The 21,521-nt window shown below is 39.8% G+C and overlaps 1 protein-coding gene across 1 annotated transcript in view; it reads left to right on the top strand.

Annotated features, from left to right (window-relative positions):
• Positions 1–21,521, top strand: part of LOC113407389 (serine/threonine-protein kinase TNNI3K) — a 168,811-nt gene that overhangs the window by 100,268 nt on the left and 47,022 nt on the right. Inside the window, exons 18-20 of the mRNA XM_026655826.1 lie at positions 6,730–6,782; positions 8,769–8,821; positions 10,021–10,153. Of these exons, the coding sequence (XP_026511611.1) occupies positions 6,730–6,782; positions 8,769–8,821; positions 10,021–10,153 (239 nt within the window). The remainder of the gene's footprint in view (positions 1–6,729; positions 6,783–8,768; positions 8,822–10,020; positions 10,154–21,521) is intronic.

Here is a 21,521-nt window from a genome sequence, read left to right as displayed (position 1 = left end):
AGCCCAATTCTAAAATCTTGATTCAGTTCAAACTTTGAGAGAAACCTACTCAGAGAACTGTAGGAACAAACATAGTTGTAGGTTAGTAGCATCACCTCCTTTTGCTGGGTTATCTCTGTGTATGTATATTTAAAGATGTAACACATCTCAGCTTCATGTGGATGGGTGAGACAAATATCCTTAAGCCAGTATTTTTTGTAGTAATTTACAGCACATCCTCAGATGTTAGCAGTTTCAAATCCTTGGAGGCTGAGGAACTGCATGAGTGAAGTTTATGTTTCGGAGAGATAAAGTTAAGCCGTCCCAGTGTCATGGAGTTGCCAAAGTCTGATCTATTTTGATAAACTACATAAAGCCTTGTTCTTGATCAATCACAGCTCTTCTCAGCTGCTTCTCTCTGGGAGCGCTCTTCCATTTGACTCTAAAACTTACAAATGCTTCTCTCCCCTGCCCCTCCCCCATGTCTCTTAATGAGAAAATGGCTATGTGGGAATGTCCAGATTTCTAGCATTTTAACCTGATTTCCTTCCTTTCCTTTCCCATTTTGCAATTGAACTTTCTCTTCTCTTCGTAACTTTAACTGGGATGAGTGATTGTTCCAGCAATCAGAATGTTGACCTAGGAAGTTTAAGTGATAAACTAACAAACAGATAAAGGAGGTAAGTAACATACTGGAAATACAGCTAACTTTATTTTTATTTTCTTACATTTTATGGGTGAGTTTGGTGCTCTTAAAAGTGAGGAGCTGATGGAACTGGCTATGATTAGGTATAGTGAGAGCTGGCAACAAACTTCCCCTATGAAGCTCTATACACAAATCTCTGTGGCATCCTGCATCAAAATCCCACACTACAGCATCCCTTATCAGTTCTTGTCCTGGGTTTCTACTAAGCAGAAACTGTCAGACACACTGAATTGAGTTGTATTTTTATTGTTTATGTGAGTAAGTGTCCCCCAGGAATTAGGCTGAATTAGGCATTTATTGTAAATATAAATATATAAATCACACGCACAAACACAGGAGGCTAGGGCCTAGAATCCCAGTTCTTCACATCCAAAAATACAGATCTCTCCTACTTGAGCTAAAGAACTATGCCTTTAGCTAACCCTATTAGTAGGACTCATAGATTCTCTATGGGCCAGCGACAATAGCACAATATCACTCATAGACACAAAAACAGCCTATTACAATAGGATTTGAGCCAAAATCTCCAAACATAAAAGGCTAACGTGCTCACCCATTGTGTCACACAGTCCCTTTTCTGTTCAGTCAAGTTCCAGCAGTGAGTTGCCCCCTAAATCAAAATTCCTTCCTTTCCAAGAGCGAAGTTCCATTTTTTTTCATTTGAAGCTATAGAAGTGAAAATATATAATGAAGGCCCATTTGGTTCTTATCTAATTAGAGCATCATCTCACTCACAGTTTCAGGGTCAGAACTGCTCTGCTTTGTTTTGCTTTGCTTTGTGGCTCTGTTACCTAACTGCTCATGAGATCACACTCCTATAAAATAGATAAGTATTTATAACCATACATAGAAATTTACTTTGTAGCTGATTTGTTGATTCTTGGGGGCTTATTTGTGGGAATCCCATTAGCGATAGGATACATGTGTATACTTAGATTTATTCGTAAACATTATCACTGTCCCCCATTGCATTCCCTGGTGTTGAATAAAGAGTCAGTAAAGAGGGCAGTGTTTTGTTCACATTACCCTCAATAAATGGGTTTAACTATGATACAAATCTCATAATTCACCTCTTGAATCCCAGTGGTTATCGGACAAATCCAAGGCTTAGCTGTAAGCCTTCAAATATACCTCTGCTGACAGTCTGAGGTAACGTCATAGTTCTGCAATCCTTCACATTTATTGGAGTTTTCAGTTGCTATGGTTTCAAAGATTTCACTGAAATTAAATTTTTTACATATGTCAGTGCAGCTAATGAGCTTTTACAAATAACTCTGCAGTTGCCCTGCTCTGAGCAGGGATTATCCCATGCCACTAGCTGACCAAATGCCAATTATTAAGGAGTCTCCACCCCTTCATTCTGGACTGCATTATTTCCCTCCCATGAACCCTCTTTTGTAATCAGCTGCAGCATGCTCACAGGACGCCAATGCTGCTGGAAAGATGAACTTGCCTGGGGTGCTGACGCAGCAAATCATGTAAACAGTTCCAGCATCCCCAGCCCCAAACCCTAGCACATAATTTCTTTGACGCCTCTGATCTGCTAGTGTAGGCATCAAGAAATCCTGCTTCACCTCCAGACCTGAGTCTCCTGCACTTTATCAAGCTACTAACAGCCAGCTTCCATATATTGTCTTGCTTTTAATTATATGAGTGATTTCACATCAGGCAGATGTGTTTGTAAACTAATGGCTTTAATGATGTGATGAGATTAAAAATGAAGCCTAATTAGCTCAGTATATTTAACCCTTGGAATGCTTCCAGGCATGTCTATGGCTATGCCTCTCTCATCATGCAGGTTAATCACTTTCACTGCTGTATCACAAAGTGCTCCTACTTCATTGGAGATGTCATTTTCTCAGTATGATGGGCAAGTGGTAAGTGCCTTTTGGAAGTAGTACTTCTGGGAATAATGAAATTGCATGATGGGTGCCTATGAGTACCGTGAGTATTTGGTAATAAACCTGAGCAATGGCAGAAGGTATTTTTAAAAGGGAATCTTCCCATTTCACTTAGATCCAGATCAGTGCCCTCAATATTCTTAGGTGAACAGAACCACACTTGAGTCCTGTTGCCAGAGTCCCCTGAACCCTGAGACTGGCTTTAGAAAAAAGAGAAGATACAGTGGCAGTCATCTGTCTGTCTGTCATCACTGTGGTATCTAAGTATTGCATATAGTCCATTTTCTTCAATTGGCATTGGTTTGAACTTCCAATAGCCTGTCACATAAATTTGTCATGTTTGAGTTCAATATATTCAGAACACATATAAATAATTGAGATCCACTGACTGATAGGTTGTTCCAAAAATCAGCCAGTGCTGGTCCTTTCCACTTGAACTGTGAGAGAAGCTTAGTATGTCAAGTGAAACCCAAAAGTTTGGCTTTTCACTCACAAAATAATGGAAAAGTAATTTTTCTTCCATGGTTTGATTTATACTTTTTGAAGATTCAATGTAAGTGCTGTGATTAAGGGGAGAGTTCCAAGTTATAGTCTAAATACTGATTCCTGCAGTGCAAACCAATGCTGTGATCCTACTCCCACTGAAGTTCAGGGGAGTTTTGCACTAACTTCATTGGAAGCAGATCTAATGCTACTTTGAACTCTTACATTTCATCACATCACTCCTAATTGTACTCCCTCCTGCCTCCCCATCCCATGATTACTCTCTATTCATACACTTTAAAAAAATGTATAGACTTATCATGCTTCCCTTTTACCTTTTGTTGAAACCAAGCTACGTCTTTATAATTCTTGAAATCTTTCCTTTTAAGTCAGCTCCCGAACCATTTTTATGCTCTTATCTAATAATAATACTCAGATGTCCTCGTGTTTGGCTTAATACAAGGACCTACATAGATACCTGAATATCTCTTTTTATCTGTAGCTCTCAAAGCACTTTTCAAAGCAGAGTAAGCATTATCTCCATTTTACAGATGAGGAAACTGAGGCATAGAGAGGGCATATGCTAGCCCCCAAGTCCGTAGAGCAAGTTAGTGTATAGGTGGGAGTGGAACTTGGGTGCACTAACTCCCTACCATTGGTGCTAACCAGTAAGTTATTGTACCTCCCAAGTTTTAAAGATCTAAGTTAGAATTTTCAAAAGTGCCTAAGAGACCTAGGATCCTACGTTCCTTTTTCAAAGTGACTTAGGTATTTAAGGATCCTAAGTACCATTGAAAGTCAATGGGACTTAGGCTTGTAAGGAGCAGATTTTTTAAAAGTATTTTCGTGCCTAAAGATGCAGATAAGCACCTAGTCGGATTTTCAAAAATGCCGAGGCACTTAATCCTCACTGAAATCAATTCTCTTCTTAACTCCTACCTGTCTACTTCTTTAGACCTAAATACTTTCAAAACTCTGGTTCTTAAGTACTTTTGTAAATTTAACCCATATACTGTGCTCAGCAGAGTAGACAGAATATATGGCATCTTTACTATTCTCCCCCCAGTTTGTTTCAAAAGTTTTCTGGTAATGTGGTGTCCAGTAATGAATACTATATTACAAATGTAATCACACCAGAGTCACACAGTGACAAGGAAAATTGATTTCACTATTCAGAAGATAAAGCAGTAATACATTAAGTCAGTGGTTTTCAACCTGTGGTCCACAAACCCCTGGGGGTCTGCAGATTATGTCTAAGATTTCCATTATAAATTTTTGAGGGGTCCGCTAATGAAAAAACTTGAAAACCACTGCACTAAGTGGTACTAATACCATTGAAGTCAATGGAGCGATGTCAGTTTACACCAGATGTGGATCTAGTCCTTTCTGTCAAAAAAGTTTTGACAAAAGTCATGAGTTGTCCCATACTTAATTCCCTGAGATACTATAAACAGGGACACCATGGAACTCAAACATGAATAAAGTGTAGGGATGAAATCCTGGACTCATTAAAATTAATCGCAAAACTCCTGTTAACTTCACTGAGGCCAGGATTTCACCTTGGAGTTTGTTTGCATAAGTTATAGTAGTATGGATGTTCAGTCTGTCACATTGTCTGGAGTGACTGATGACTGTGAATGCCTACCTCAAGGTAGACTGTCAAATACCAGGCAGACACCCAAAACTAGTGGTATGTTCTATAATTAGATTTCACCCACCCAGTAACAAATGTGAACTCCTGGATCACTGTATCAGTCATACCATAGAGTCACAGACAGTCCCCTTAGGTTCTCCAGTCTGTCTTGCCACCCAGGCAAGCTGGACTTAGTGAAAAATGGTCACTTATACCAAAAATCACAAAATATTCAGGTTGCTTCCAGTCCCAAGAGACCAGTCACTTACCCCAGATCAATTGGTACACCCTAGATTTTACACCAAAGAAAAAACCTGTATCCAATCCTGTAATAAACTATCTAAAGTTAGGAAAAGGAAATGAGAGTTATTTACAGGTTAAAGCAAGCAGGCATATAACACAAATAAGTTGCAATCTAAATCCTAAGAGTGACAGAGTTGTAGTGATCTGTCAATTCAAAATGTCTTTCGGGGCAAACCCAGGGATAACTGGGGGGATCTCTCACTTCAGTTTAGAGTCTCTGTCTCCATGTGAATTCAAACAGCAAAGAGATGTAGAATTTTTCCATGTGTCTATATTCATAGCTTCTTCTCACAGAAACAAAGCTGACATCAACAGTTCCCATGAAGATCCCTTATTCGTGGTGTGGGAGTGGGGGGAGGAAAGTACTTAACAAAGTCTTTGATCCTTGACCTCACACAATAGCTCATTTGCATTTAATGAACAGGATTTAACTTCTTGTTAGAGACCATCATTTGCATTACACATGGCTTTTTCCCTATTTGATGAGTTACATAGTCACGGAGGTTTACAATGCAAATGCTTGCTATCAGTTTATAACCTGGAGTATAGTTGGCTGAGAAGAATACATGCGGCATACTACAAGCATTTACACTATACACATTCTTATCAACCTAACATTTAATATTTATTTTGATAATGCTAACCCACAGGTAAGTAAGACTCATTTCCAGTTATGCATTTATAAGTGTTCAGTGAGATCTGGGGCCTTGGCATGAGCTGGCATCTGCGAGCATCACACAGTCAAAATAAACTGGGCATAATTAGGTGTACAGTATATCTGCTGTTGAAGGAAAGACTGTGTCTAAACTTAAGTGCCTAAAACATTTGAGAAATTATACACGAATAATGTCTTCACAGACATTTTAAAAAATCTAAGGTAAAAGGTAAGGTAGCTTGTGTCTCATAACAGTGAAGTTTGTACCATACTTCCTCTGTGATCAGTGTAGCCTACGGTCACTTTTTGCAGAAATATGATAAGGGCCCCCATTTTTCCACTTCCTCAGACAGCATCATAATGATCTGAAATCTAGGTGAGCAATACCAATTTGGCACTTTTCCATTTAGAGCTGATGAAAATCAGAGCAAAGTGGAATGTAATTCTGGGCAAATTAAATAAGGCCTTCATGATGCAAAGGGAAATAATCTTTTGAAAATCAGTCCAAAATATTTTCAAATATGTGTTTATTTTTTCTCATCCTCATGAGGCTCCAGTGCCTCCTAGCAGTTATCCCCTAATATTTAGCCTTTACAGGGCTGCTTCTGCTCTTCCATCCATGTAAATTAGGGATTAATTTAATGGAGTTACAGTGGTGTAAAACCAGTGTGAGAGGAGAATCAGGCCTTATAATTTTATTTAAAGGCTACCATTGGGTTCATCTTCAAATGTCATCTTTTCACTTTGGTAATGCTGTGCACATACCGGTAATTCATAAATCTGTTATATTTGCTCTACTACTAATGAGAAAATGTATTTGTTCCATAACTAATTAGAAAATGATTCTGACATTTTGATTTATAAAATTGTCAGGTTTGCCTTTTTTTAGTCCTCTGAGTGGGGGTAGGTATACTCTGTTGTGCGAGGTGGCTGCTGTACAGACAAGCCTCTACTTAAAAAGGGGGTGAGATATTAGCGAGCACAATTAAGAGGCAGAACCTTAAAATGCACTATTGCTTCAAGGCACTATCATACAGTTACCTATGCTAACAATTGTCTTTCTTTACAGCCACAATATTCTTCTCTATGAAGATGGCCATGCTGTTGTTGCTGATTTTGGAGGTGAGGTGTTGGTGATTAATCTGAAAAATGTCAGCAAGTTCTCAAAAACTAGGGCTCTGTTTTCTCTGATGAATCAGAAAGTTAATGAGGCTGTACTTTGCTTCATTATTTCTCTGAAAAATATCCCGGAGAGTAGATTTGGGCAATTGCAGTTGTGTCCTGCTGAGTTCTGCAGGGTTCCATCTTGTACTCTCTTATTAAAGGTGTGTATAGGGTTGTATGGAGAGTAAGAGAGGAGGCAAGGCTGCAGTCCATGTACAAGCTACAGTACTTTCAGAATGCCAATAAGCCCCTGCTCCATATATCTCATTTAATTCAACCAGTGCAGTTGAACACCTTACCCGGTGTCTAGCTGAGACTGGAGTCTGGATGAGGTTCGAATGGCCTGGCCTCAATCCGGATCAGAATGCAGTTGTGGTGGTAGGATGGAGGAAGCAACTGGGAAAAATGGCAAGAGTTATTTCTGCCCCTTTAATTGAGGATGTGTTCCTATCTTTTGTTACTAGAGTTCACAGTCCAGGGGTAGTGTTGGAGCCCTGCTGTTATCACAGAATCCTAGAGCAGCAGGGACCAGGATAGCTTTCTTTCATCTTCATCTGGAGAAGAGATTGTGGCTATTCCATTCAGATATGGAACTTTGGGTATGTCTACACTGCAAAAAAATGCACCCATGAGAGCTAGTCTCAGAGCCCAGGTCAACTGACATAGGCTATCAGGGCTCGTGCTATGGGGCTAAAAATAGCAGTGCAGATGTTGCCGCTCGGGCTGGATCCCAGGTTCTGTGACCCACTACCTTTGATCCACACTGCTATTTTCAGCCCCATAGCATGAGCCCAAGTCAGTTGACCAGGCTCTGAGACTCACTGCCCCAGGTTTAGGGGGGAGGGGGTTGCAGTGTAATCATACCCCTTGTCACCACAAATTTTGACCAGGCTTCCCCATAATGATCTAAGGCTGATGCAAAATGCAATGGCTCACTAATTATGTAGATTTTCTGGCTGAGGCACATGTGGCTGCCTGTTGGTGTCAGGTGAAATTTAAGGAGTTGGTTTCCACCTATAAAGCCCTAAATGCCCTGGGACCTGCCTATTTGAGATACCAACTCTGTCGCTGTGCCACATCAGCGCAGTTGTAATCAGCAGAGGTACTTGAGCATGATTTTAAAGAGAGGGAGGAGGGTGATGCTCTGGACAGCATCTGCGAGGGGCCCTTAACTTTGAAATAGTCCAAATTAGAGTCAGGCACTTTGCAAATCCCACCTGCTTTCCTAGGCTATTGGAGAAGGAGGGATGCACTGGGGTCTGGTAGTTGTAGGGATGGCTGAGAGGATAAATATTTTTCTTTTCTGCTGGTTATATTCTGGCTGGGGACGCTGCTGGGTGTGTTCTTGTTTGTACAGGTAGGAGTATACTTTTAACCTGTCTCAAAGGTACCAAAGTTCTGGGTAGGCACTTATGTATCGTTTACATCTACATAAATCAATCAATATTTCATATATTGCCTTTGCTATAGTCATACAAGATCTTATGAAACTGAAGTCTACTAGAGCAGCCTGTAGCTTTTATATCACCAGCCAGCTGAAAGGAAGTATGACATTAAATCAGAGTGCCAGTCTTCTGTGCCTTTGAATTTTAGTATAGGTTTTTGGTGTTGTTTGTTTTAAATCTAAATGAAGTTAGACACACCAGTACGGTTAACCCTGAGTTTAAAAACTCTGAGATGGATCCTCAGCTGGTATAAATCGCCATGAAAGCCAATGGAGATATGCCAATTATAGCAGCTGAAGATCTGGCTCACTGATGTAAGAAGCTCCATTTTATCGGGAATATCTTCATGTATCTTTGTCTAATAGTAGGATATTGTATTTCCTCTTGATTTTACAAAAACCCAATTTTATGGAAGTCCTGGGTTTCCACCACGACTTCTGTAAAATGAGGTTTATCTGTAGTGTTGTTTATTTAAAAAGCTTTCCATTTTTTGTCTCAGAATCTAGATTTCTGCAGTCCCTGGATGAAGACAACATGACAAAACAACCTGGGGTTTCCTTCTTGTTCTTTTCCATTTAATTAGTATACTATTTATGTGCAAACTCAGCCTAGGAGAAAATGATGAGCTTAGATATGTTTTTGCTGGAATCAATGATGTTGTACAGTGACAGTGTAATGCTTTGTTTCTTTTGTATGCTACTTTTTTCTTAGTGTTTGAGATCAGCCTTTATAATAGCAGAAATTATTGCACTCACAAATGGGCTCCCTACTGTGTACCCAAAAACCAATATTGTTATATGGTTCTCATTTTAGCACTATCACCCCTGAATTCTTAGGCATAACATGCAAACCATCCCATATATATATTGCTTTCTGATAGTCTGAATTTCTGACAGGGAATCAGTTATCCAACATGGATTTTCTTTCTGAGTTCTTTTCTCAGTATAGTTATTTCAAATAAATTGCTCATATGGGCCCAACTTTGTAAAAGACAATACCCTGGAGCAGAGGACCAGAGTAAGACCCACTACTCCTCATGAGCCCAGTGAGTGGCAGATTGTTTGTGAAGCAGCCACATAGATGTGTGCCTGCAAAATGCAATGATAGCCCAGGAGAGAAGCCAAAGGATTAATGTATACACCGATCCAGTCGTTTTAATACTCTGCATAGTTGTCATTATCATTATTCCAGCTCCTAAATTGGAGTAGTAGTTAAAGGGAGTTAGACATGCTAAAGCTCTGTACCCTGGTCTCAGACTGGAAGTATAGATTTCAATTCCTGCCAGGGCCAGCTCTAGGTTTTTTGCCACCTCCAAGCAAAAACTTTGCCGCCCCAAGCTCCAAGAGCGCAACTGCCCAAGCAAAAAAAAATAAAGAAGAAGAAGAATGGCCGGAATGCTGCCCCACGTGCTTGCTTTGCTGGTGCCTAGAGCCAGTCCTGACTCCTGCACCACTCTCAATGCTACTCTTCTCTTACGTGAAGCCTGATTATGCTAGCTTTATGCGGGTGAAATGAATTCCATGCTAATCCTGAAGACACAATATAATGTATGGAGATTTACTGCATGAATTGTGTATGCTACCATAACTATTTGTTTTTAGAAGATTTATCTGTTAGCTTGTTGTGAAAGAAAGAAAGAAAGAAAGAAAGAAAGAAAGAAAGAAAGAAAGAAAGAAAGAAAGAAAGAAAGATCCTCTGTAAAGGAACAAAACATTCCATTAACGTATTATTGATGTTTTTTTGATGCACAGAACCTACGCTGGATGGCCCCTGAGGTATTCACTCAGTGCACTCGATACACTATAAAAGCTGATGTTTTCAGCTATGCTTTGTGTCTCTGGGAACTGTTAACAGGTGAAATTCCATTTGCTCACCTCAAACCAGGTAAGATGCTCACTGAACTAACATGAACACTACTTATATCTCTGAACTGTAATAAAGTAGCTGCATTTCATAGCATTATTAATCCGTATTTTACTAGAATTCATATTAGGCAGTATTCACCTAAAAATTTAGCTTTGTTAAGGTAGCAGGAAACATAGGAAATTGAATGTGCTTCTGGATTTGGGTGGAACCTTGGGGAATGAAGGAATGTCACTCCAGAAACTGTAAAGCCATGGAAGTGTAGGGGATTTTTTCTTGGAGTTGGGAGTGGAGGAAAAGGATGGTAGTTAGGACAAGAGCTGTGATATCTGCAAAGCCTATTAGACAGGGACTTCAAATAGATTTCTTACCAGTTGGAAGAAGACAGGTCTATGCATGAAATTTTTGTGTGGGAAAAAGTAGTTTTCACTTGTACTGTATTGAATTCTTTACCCAATACAATATAATCATCAACAATTGTGTACAACCCTTTATCTATCTATCTATCTACCTATCTATCATCCTGCCTGTTTCAAAGGTGCCTATCACTGTTGTATCAGGATCTCCTGATTACTTTATTAAATAATAATTCAAATGCTAAATGAAATCTCATACATGATTTATTAAATCAATTTAATCCCCACATTATTAAAATGAATATTAAATTAAATGTATTGTGTGGTATGTAGCATTATATAAGCAACTTGTTAACAATGATATACCAGACAGTAATTGAAACATCAACTTTGGAAACAATTTACTGGAAGCTCTCTTATCTGTGAAATGGCTGTAAAGCTGTTGCTAACATAGACCTGTTTAGGTATGGATCTTCAAGTGCCTCCAATTTTCTGATATTCTTTAAGTTTGAAGTGAATTAATTATTTTTTTAATGGAATCCTGTAGAAGTAACCTATCCTTTATTCCTCTCGATCAAATTTTTTTAAGCGGAATTTGACTAATTACTTCTTTTTTAAAACAATTGGGGTAATTATTTTTCTTTTATCTATATTGCTGCTTCACTATTTGATTTATGCCAAGCCTGGAATTGGAAGTACCAAACATCACATGACAGCTTATTTTAGAGTCAAAAGCAGGAATTGCAGGAGCTCTTGTAAGAATATCTAATCTCACGTGATTTCTAATCTGATTTTCAGAACAAAGAGTTTGAGATAAATTCAGATCACCATCTCAAGGTTCACACATCAGTAGTTTTCATCAGTCTCTCTTTCCATCTCCTGACTTTAGCTTGGCCATATTAAGCAGCATACAGTAATACTCATCAATTCAGTTTTTTAGCAGCATCCTAGCAACTGAAGCATCTCGGAAGTTCTGCTTCCAGGCCTGCAAAGGAATGGATGTCCACTCTATTGCTGTCCACTCTTACTGAGTTTCAGAAGCTGTGCAAAATCATCCTCTGTTCTGTTACTTGCATCATCTGCTCTGTCTCTTTCTTTTCCTGTACCACTTTTCTGGTTTCTCTCACTCCTTTACCTCGTCCTCCACCAAACACCTTTTCTAGCACAGGCTCTGTACACAGTAGCCACACATTGCTCCCTATCTTGGCTTATGCATTGAGGCATGGTACCATGGTCCCTTTTTTGGGTAATGCACCTGTTTTTCCTGAATTGAAAAGTGCAATTTATTCATTTCCCCTTACTGCGCAGTATGTTCCAGGCAGGAAGATAACATCTTGGTGTTTCATGCTACTCTGCATCCTGGTGATGGTGGCAATAAATCCTACATTACTATGTGCTGATATAGTATTAATTTTTAATTGGAAATTCACTAGAATCCATCAATGCTAAAAACATCACCTGGGTTGAGATATCTATGCGCTTCTTGCAAATCTTCACATTCTTGATGTTCTATAGTATTAACCACTTTTGGGTAACTTTACACACTGCTATTTAACCCTGCTTCCTCTGTGTGAAATTCACCCCCTACACAGAGCGTTCATGAAAAGCTTTCCACGCCAGTTCAATCCTGTTTCAGCTCTGAGGGTGAAATTCACTAATGGGCATAGGGCCAGCACAAGTACAACACACCACTTAAGCCCATACATGAGATTAAGGCTATAGCTACACTACAAAGTCAAGTCCATTTAAGTTACATTGATGTTACAGCCACGTCTGTAATTAAACCTCTGTTGCATATCCACACTATGTTTCTTGTATCGGCAGAATGCATCCACAGTAGCAGCTGTGGCGTCGACACAGATAGCAATGCACCATGGGTAGCTCTAATACCAGGGTTAAGAAGTGAGGAGAGCTGGGGGAAGCATTCTGAACTAAAGTGGAATTTATTGGAGATGGGGGAGGGAGGATTCCTTGCTAAGTAAATTAACCCAAATAGTAACAGCTCCTTTTCTTTTTCTTGTATCTATTTCTTCTCTAGCAGGCATGCTGTGGTAGCCACACATAAACACTCCACATTTCCCTATTCTAAGTGTAAATCCTTTGATTCCTGTTTAATTAGGCTTTCTTGTCCTGTCTTTCTCTCCTTAACAGAGAGTGCTTAACTTTTCAGGGCCTTATTTCTGACACATTTAAAGTTCTGTTTATTGATCTCAGAGTCTGGTACTATTTTTGGTGTCTGTTGGAGGAAGTTTCCCTGTTCCCTTTCCTCTGAGATCTTATTAAATCCAGATTCATTTCTCCTCTGCCCTTTGTACAATTATGCTACTTTTATGCTACTTCTACAATCATTTGGAAGTCTTCACACTGTTCAAAAAGTCAACTTCTCTTATACAGATGGTGTAGTTGTCATTACATCAATAACAAGGGGCATTCCAATTCAGTATATGGTGTGGAGTTTCTAAACTGCATTAGCTATTTATAGCTTCCCAGTCATTCATTTCTATCTCTGCTGACATTTGAATATAGTAGTCAGATATCTGACTCAATCCTACTTCAGTTTCTAGTAATATACACTATTAATTGTCAACCCAGATTCCGAACCTGACTCTCATTCCTCCATTTTATCTTTCCACCAGTTGCAGTACCTTGTTTTCTGACCATTTAATTGAAGATCCAGAGTGTGCCATCTAGGACATAGCTCCAGTGCCCAGTAGCCCAAATCTTCATCTCCTTCTGCATGACATGACCATTCCTGCCATTTATCCCATTTCATTCTGTGTTAACCATTTGTCTACTGTATAAGATACCAGATGTGTGAGGAAAACACTCCTAATATACTAGGTGTGTCGTCAACAGTATTCCACTGCGCATAAGCTAGAGTGTAATACACCAACAAAATGGTATAGAGAAGTATACCTTGCTGCTCAGCAGCTACCAGGGTGATGGAAACATTATAAGTAGATGGATGAATAGGAGGAAGAACAAAAGAAAGGGGAACATGAAACCCGTGCAGTCTGGGACTGTGGGACTGCTGTGCCCACCTGAACTCTCTCCAGCCTGGGCTGTCTCTCACAATGCCTTGCTAGTGACCAGCAGCAAGCCCCTCCAGGTGCGGTTATCACTCAGCACAACCGCATGTGGAGCCCCACACCCAGCTATATTGCATGAATGCTCCCAGAGCCACTCATGAATCACACTGGGAAAGGCACCAGCCAAATCCCCCCAGCTCCCAGCACTGTACCTCAGAAATATACAAAATTTGCACACATACAAAATGGAAATGACTGCCTAGGAAGGAGTGCTGCAGAAAGGGATCTGGGCATCATAGTGGACCATAAGCTAAATATGAGTCAACAGTGTAACACTGTTGCAAAAAAAGTGAACATCATTCTGGGATGTATTAGCAGGTGTGTTGTAAGTAAGACACGAGAAGTAGTTCTTCAGCTCTAGTCTGTGCTGATTAAGCCTCAACTGGAGTATTGTGTCCAGTTCTGGGCGCCACATATCAGGAAAGATGTGGAGAAATTGGAAAAAGTCCAGAGAAGAGCAACAAAAATGATTTAAAGGTCTAGAAAACATGACCTATGAGAGAAGATTGAAAAAATTAGGTTAGTTTAGTCTGCAAAAGAAGAGACTGGGAGGGGACATGATAACAGTTTTCAAGTACATAAAAGGTTGTTACAAGGAGGAGGGAGAAAAATTGTTCTTCTTAACCTCTGAGGATAGTACAAGAAGCAATGGGCTTAAATTGCAGCAAGGGAGGTTTAGGTTGGACATTAGGAAAAACTTCCTAACTGTCAGGGTGGTTAAGCACTGGAATAAATTGCCTAGGGAGGTTGTGGAATCTCCATCATTGGAGATTTTTAAGAGCAGGTTAGACAAACACCTGTCAGGAATAGTCTAGATAATACCTAGTCCTGCCATGAGTGCAGGGGACTGGACTAGATGACCTTTTGAGGTCCTTTCCAGTCCTATGATTCCATAAATATACCATCGTGCACTGCTCAAGACGAGCAGTGCAGATTTATTAATTGGTTCACCACTTCATCAATGGAAAGTGGACATTTGCAAACCTGAGCAGATTTGCCACACACTTCAGGCAAACTCACTGATAAAAATAAACAGTTAAACAAAAGTATTGACTACAAAAGATGGATTTTAAGTGATTATAAGTGATAGGCAAAAAGTCAGAGTTAGTTACCAAAAGAAAAGAAAATATAAGCATGCAGTCTAAACTCTCATAGACTGGGCAACATCTAGATTAGCAGTTTTTCTCACCCCACTGTATATTGCAGTTCATAGTATACAGATTTCACCCTTGAAATCTGGGCCAGTGTCCTCTGTTGGAGTCTTAAGGCTTCAGTGTCCTTGTTGCTTGCAGCATAGGTGGAGGCAGGAGAAAAGGCCAAGCATGGGGCCCTGTGTTCTGTTTTATATCCTCAGTCCCATGTGCTTGTAGAACACAAGTCCAGGCATGTCTGGGTGCATTGCTGAGTCTCCAGGCAAGGTTGAGCAGTTCCCCTGGTGTGGCCTCATGCAGATGAGTCATTGAATTGTAGATCCCTTGCTGGACAATTGCTGTTGATGGGTTGTTTGACACCCCACCCGGGCCTTGGTTACTCTCCTTGCTGTTGCCTCTCGGGGGCTAATATCTGGCTGATTCCCCAACTTACAGCAATGTTTTAGTGACAACCATACAACACAATTCTCATAACTTCATATGCATTAATGATATACATATATGGATAGAAAAATTACTTTCAGCAGATCATAACCTTTTCCCTGATACCTCACACGGCCTGCTTTATACGCAGGATCACACTCATATATAAATGAGGAATATGGGGGTTACAGGGCACTCTCCGAAGGTATAGAATGTCACACCATGTTTCTGAAAGGTGTCATGATTTAATCTTTTTCTTCCCTGTCTGGTATTCTTTGCTTTGGTACTTTTTATTCTGTTTATATTCACCTGCTGAACCACATGCCCCTTCAGCTAGATGAGCATGGTTTCACTGATTTCTGTTTCTGTTCTTGCAGCATCTCAGAGGTCCATTTTCAGTCCCATGTTATTTTGTCTGTAGACTCCTTCTGAGTTAATGCCCTTTCTATAGTCTCTTTTTGATGACTCCCTGCTTACCACCCAAAAGATCTCCCTCTCTTTGTTTGAACCCCATCTTAAAAGGTACTTCCACAAGGCCTTTCAATAGTAATTGTTGGCCTAATTCTACTCCCATGAAAGTCAGTGAGCACTTTTGAAAATCCCATCCATCCATCATCACCATCATTGTTACCCTTATATAACACTTAGATTTTTTCAAAACATCAACTAATTAACCCTCCCAACTGCTCTGTAAGGTAGGGGAATTTTATTATCCCCAGCTTACAGTTGGGGAAACTAAGACAGAAAATGAAAGGACTTGCACAAGGCCACAAAGCAGGTCAGTGTCAGATTCAGGATTCGAACTCAGTAGTTCCTGGCTTATAGCCTCTTCTCCTAGACTCCACTGCCTCTCAACCCATACTGCCTAAGAAATGTATAGTTTATTTAAATATGAAAACTATGTTTGAACTTCATTGTGTACATCTGATTTAGAGCCATATCTTGCAAACACCTATTGTGGGGATGAGGCATCTTTCATAGCCTAAATTCCACCCTCATTATTACATAAGTTCAGATGAGTGTTTAAAACATAAATCCCATATTTTTCACCAACTATACATTTTAAGATGATGAGAAATACATTTTCTTTTTAAACTTTTTTGTATGCTGTCTGTGGAGCTCTGTAGCTTTACTTATATACTCTTAACCTTCCCTCTGTCTAATATTGACCTTTGTACATGCACAGACATATGGGGAGCCATTCAGGTCAAGTACATTGGAATACTTAGATGTTGGTTAGAATACCTAACTATAAAACTTAGCACTTGTAAAATCTATACATCACCCTTTGAAATGGATGTTATTTTTGCAGTAATTATACCTCTATATCCCCTAGTGTATCAAGTATATTATCCAATTCAGTAAGGGTATGCTGTATACAGAATTAGATATCCATTTTTCAGATTGTATAAAGAGTCTCATGGCTATTGAATCAAAATCACTACTTATTTTATCAAATGGAGCATCTATTGAATCAAATGGAATCCCCAGTGAAATCATTTCAGTATTAAGTCAAATATAATATTTGCTGAATACCATATCATGTAATTCTATAGTACCAAAGACTGCAGCATGTCCCATGGTCAGTAATGAAAAACTACTGTATGTGTTCAACAATGCCAACTCCCAAAACAGGTGAGATAACAGTATACAATATAGAACTGAAATAAGTATACTGAGGAGTTATCAGAAAATGCACTCATTGCTAGTATTTAATGAGCACAGAAGTGATCTCTGCTCTAAGGACCTTATAATCCAGGGATCGGCAACCTTTGGCACATGGCCCGTCAGGGAAATCCACTGGCGGGCCGGGATGGTTTGTTTTGTTTACCTGCAGCATCCACAGGTTTGGCCGATCGCAGCTCCCACTGGCCGCGGTTCGCCATTCCAGGCCAATGGGGGCTGCGGGAAGCAGCGGACAGCACATCCCTCAGCCTGTGCCACTTCCTGCAGCCCCCATTGGCCTGGAGCAGCGAACCGCGGCCAGTGGGAGCTGCGATCGGCCGAACCTGCAGACGCTGCAGGTAAACAAACCATCCTGGCCCGCCAGCGGATTTCCCTGACGGGCCACGGGCCAAAGGTTGCCGATCCCTGTTATAATCTAAGGCCCAGTTTATACTATAGTTACATTGGAGCTAGGGAACCTGGTCACAACTCATTGTCCCTTTCCCAATATGACTAAAGTCCAGTCTACCCTACCTACTAAAACCATGTTTTTAACCAGTTTAGAGGACAGCTGAGTTTTATAACCAGTTTCCCAAACATGGTTGCATTTGTAGTGTAGACAAGCCATAAAGGCCATATTTTGCAAACACCTATTAGTGCATTAAGGTCAATAGGACCATGTCCAGGAGTGACAAACAGAAGTTTTGGCTGCAGATCCAGTGCTTAAACTAGAGGGACTTGATGAGTGGCATGTTTGGTCTGTCATTATCTGGACAGATGCAAAGATGGAAAACTGCTGTATTAAAAAGAAGAAAACAGTGTCTGGAAAGTCAAGAAAAGATTTAGGTTTTATGCCAATCAGAACAATGCAGTAGTGTTTATCAGTCATATAAGGACTTTGTTGGGTAGTTAAAGATCATTGTGAAGACGAATTGCACTTAACAAATAATCTAAATCTGAAAGATTAAACAATGAGAGCACTGGAGTAGCTTCTCTTTGAAATCTTGAGTGCTCTGTTGCCATAAAGAAGTTGTTGATTCCCGTTGCGATCCCACACCACTTTTCTGAAGACCAGTGGCTTAGTTCTCTACCCAAGTCTGTTGTCCTTGTCCAAGTATTCTGAGTCTTTCATAAATGCAGTCATGATTCTCCATTTTAAAAATACCCTATTGCATTTTTAGGTGATGTTCAAAGGCAGTGGTAGATATGGGCTGATGGGCAACATCCCTAGCTTCAGAGAGTTCATGTAAGGCCTCGGAGCAAGGAATGCATCCTAATGTGGTACAAGGCCCTCTTGAATAGTTTTCTCTTATACAAATTTATTCTGGCCAAGGCCTATGAACCAGCTTTGAGTATATTTATGGGAAGAATTTGAAAGCACTGTGTCACAGGTATTTAAAAACTATGGATGTGAAACTGGAAACAGAAACTGAACACACATGTCCTGCCTGGCCCATAAGAGCACCACTATTATGGGAGCATGAGTGCACAGGAAAACTGACTATGTCATAGTGTAGGGCTGGAAGGGACCTTGAGAGCTCATCTAGTCCAGTCCCCTACACTCAAGTCAGGACTAGGTAATAACTAGACCATTCCTGACAGGTGTTTGTCTAACCTGGTTTTTAAAACCTCCAGTGACAGAGATTCCACAACCCCCCTAGGCAATTTGTTCCAGTACTTAACCACCCTGACAGTTGAGAAGTTTTTCCTAATGTCAAACCTAAACCTCCCTTACTGCAATTTAAGCCCATTGCTTCTTGTCCTATCTTCAGAGGTTCACAAGAATATTTTTTCACCCGCCTCCTTGTAACAACCTTTTATGTACTTGAAAACTGTTATCATGTCCCCTCCTCAAGCTTCTCTTCTCCAGACTAAACAAATCCAATGTTTTCAATTTTTCTTCATAGGTCATGTTTTCTAGACCTTTAATCATTTTTGTTGCTCTCCTCTCTCTAATTTTTCCACATCTTTTCTGAAATATGATAACCAGAATTACATGCAATACTCCAGATGAGGCCTTATCAGTGCAGAGTAGAACGGAAGAATTACTTCTTGCGTCTTGCTTACAACATTCCTGCCAATACATCCCAGAATGATGTTTGCTCTTTATTGCAACAGTGTTACACTGTTGACTCATGTTTAACTTGTGATCCACTATGACCCCCAGATCACTTTCTGCAGTACTCCTTTCTAGGCAGTCATTTCCCATTTTGTACGTGTGCAACTGATTATTCCATCCTAAGTGGAGGACTTTGCATTTTTCTGTGTTAAATTTCATCCTATTTACTTCAGACCATTTTTCCAGTTTGTCCAGATCACTTTGAATTTTAATCCTATCCTCCAAAGCACTTGCCACCCCTTCCATCTTGATATTATCTGCAAACTATTGTGTACACTCTATGCCATTGTCTAAATCATTTATGAAGATATTGAACAGAACCAGACCAAGGACCGATCCTTGCAGGACTCCATTTGATATGCCCTTCCAGCTTGACTGTGAACCACTGATAACTACTCTCTGGGAATGGTTTTCCAACCTGTTATGCACCCACCTTATAGTTGCTCCATCTAGGTTGTATTTCCCTAGTTTGTTTAGTATCAAAAGCCTTACTAAAGTCTAGATATTCCACATCTACCGCATCCCCCCATCCACAAGGCTCATTACCCTCTCAAATAAAGCTATTAGATTGGTTTGACGTGATTTATTCTTGACAAATCCATGTTGACTGTTACTTTTCACTTTTTTATCTTCTAGGTCAGTAGTGGGCAACCTACGGATGGCGTGCAGCCCACGGGCCACAGGTTGCCCACCACTGTTCTAGGTGTTTGCAAATTGATTGCTTGATTATTTGCTCCATTATTTTTCCAGGTACTGAAGTTAAGCTGACTGGTTTGTAATTCCCAGAGTTGTCCTTATTCCCCTTTTTATAGATTTGAACTATATTTGCCCTCTTCCAGTCCTCTGGAATCTCTCCCATCTTCCATAAGTTTTTGAAAATAGTCACTAATGGCTCAGATATCTCCTCAGTCAGCTCCTTGAGTATTCTAGGATGTATTTCATCAGGCCCTCCCAACCTGAAGACATCTAACTTGTCTAAGTAATTTTTAACATGTTCTTTCCTATTTTAGCCTCTGATTTTCAGGTGGCGTTACTATATTGAAGATCCAATTACTACTAACCTTTTTGGTGAAAACTGAAACAAAAAAGTCATTTAGCATTTCCGCCATTTCTACATTTTCTATTATTTGTCTTCCCCCCTCCTCATTGAGTAATGAGCCTACCCTATCCTTGATCTCCCTTTTGCTTCTAATGTATGTGTAGAATGTTTTCTTGTTACCCTTTATGTCTCTAGTTTGTTTAAAATTGTTTTGTGTCTTCGCCTTTCTAACTTTGTCCCTACATGCTTGTATTGTTTGTTTGTATTCATCCATTGTAATTTGACCCAATTTCCACTTTTTGTAGGACTCTTTTTTGAGTTTCAGATTATTGAAGATTTCCTGGTTAAGCCATGGTGGTCTGGTGCCATATTTCCTGTCTTTCCTATGCAGTGGGATAGTTTGCTCTGGTGCCCTTAATAACATCTTTGAAAAACTGCCAACTCTCTTAAACTGTTTTTCCTCTTACAGTTGCTTCCCATGGGATCTTATCTACCAACTCCCTGAGTTTGCTAAAGTTTGCCTTCTTGAAATCCATTGTCTTTATTCTGCTGTTCTCCCTCCTACCATTCTTTGGAATCATGAACTCTATCATTTCATGATCACTTTCACCCAAGCTGCCTCCCACTTTCAAATTCTCAACCAGTTCCTCCTCCCTATTTGTCAAAATCAAATCCAGAACAGCCTGTCTCCCCTAGTTGCTTTCTCCACCTTCTGAAATAAAAAATTGTCTCCAATGCATTCCAAGAACTTGTTGGGATAATCTGTGCCCTGCTGTATTTATTTCCCAACAGGTGTCTGGGTAGTTGATGTCCTCCATCACCACCAAGTCCTGTGCTTTGGATGCTTTTGTTAGTTGTTTAAAAAAAGCCACAGCCAACTCTTCTTCCTGGTTAGGTGGCCTATAGTAGACCCCTTCCATTACATCACCCTTGTTTGTTACCCCTTTTATCCTTATGCAGAGACTTTCAACAAGTCTATTTCCTATTTCCATCTCAGTCCAAGTGTATACATCTTTGATGTGTCATGAGTTTTTAATATAGTGAACAGCGTTCCCCAGTCAGAAAGCTGACTTTTAAATACAGCTGTTCCCTCCGTTTTACAGTAAAAAAAAATGTATTCCTTAGTATCTCCCATTGTTTATAATGTCAATAGAATGGTTCATGTAACATATAGAAAGGAGACTATTCTTGATTAAAATCTATGGTATTTCACATAATTTATATAGAAACCTATTTTTCATTGTTATAAAATTATATAGGACTCTTCCAAAGTATCTACATAACTGTTCATGCAAGTATTTCTATGAATTTCCATGACAGTTTCTCTTTCTATGAACACCCTTGAAAACAAAAAAAATCCTATTACTAATGTCTATGGGAAATGAATAAAAGGGGTCAAATAAGTTCCAAAAATTTGCAATTTTTATTAAAATTGATGTTTATCAATGCTTTTTTTGCATCATGCACCTAGTTCTCTTTACACGCACACACATACTATCCTGTGTGTGTGTGTGTGTGTGTGTGTGTGTGTGTGTGTGTGTGTGTGT

Source organism: Terrapene carolina, unplaced genomic scaffold (genome assembly GCF_002925995.2).
Source record: "Terrapene carolina triunguis isolate 2854851 unplaced genomic scaffold, T_m_triunguis-2.0 Scaffold211, whole genome shotgun sequence".
NCBI lineage: Eukaryota > Metazoa > Chordata > Testudines > Emydidae > Terrapene > Terrapene triunguis.
The sequence above is the reverse complement of the archived record's forward strand: the minus strand, read 5'-3'. Positions and strand labels throughout refer to the sequence as shown.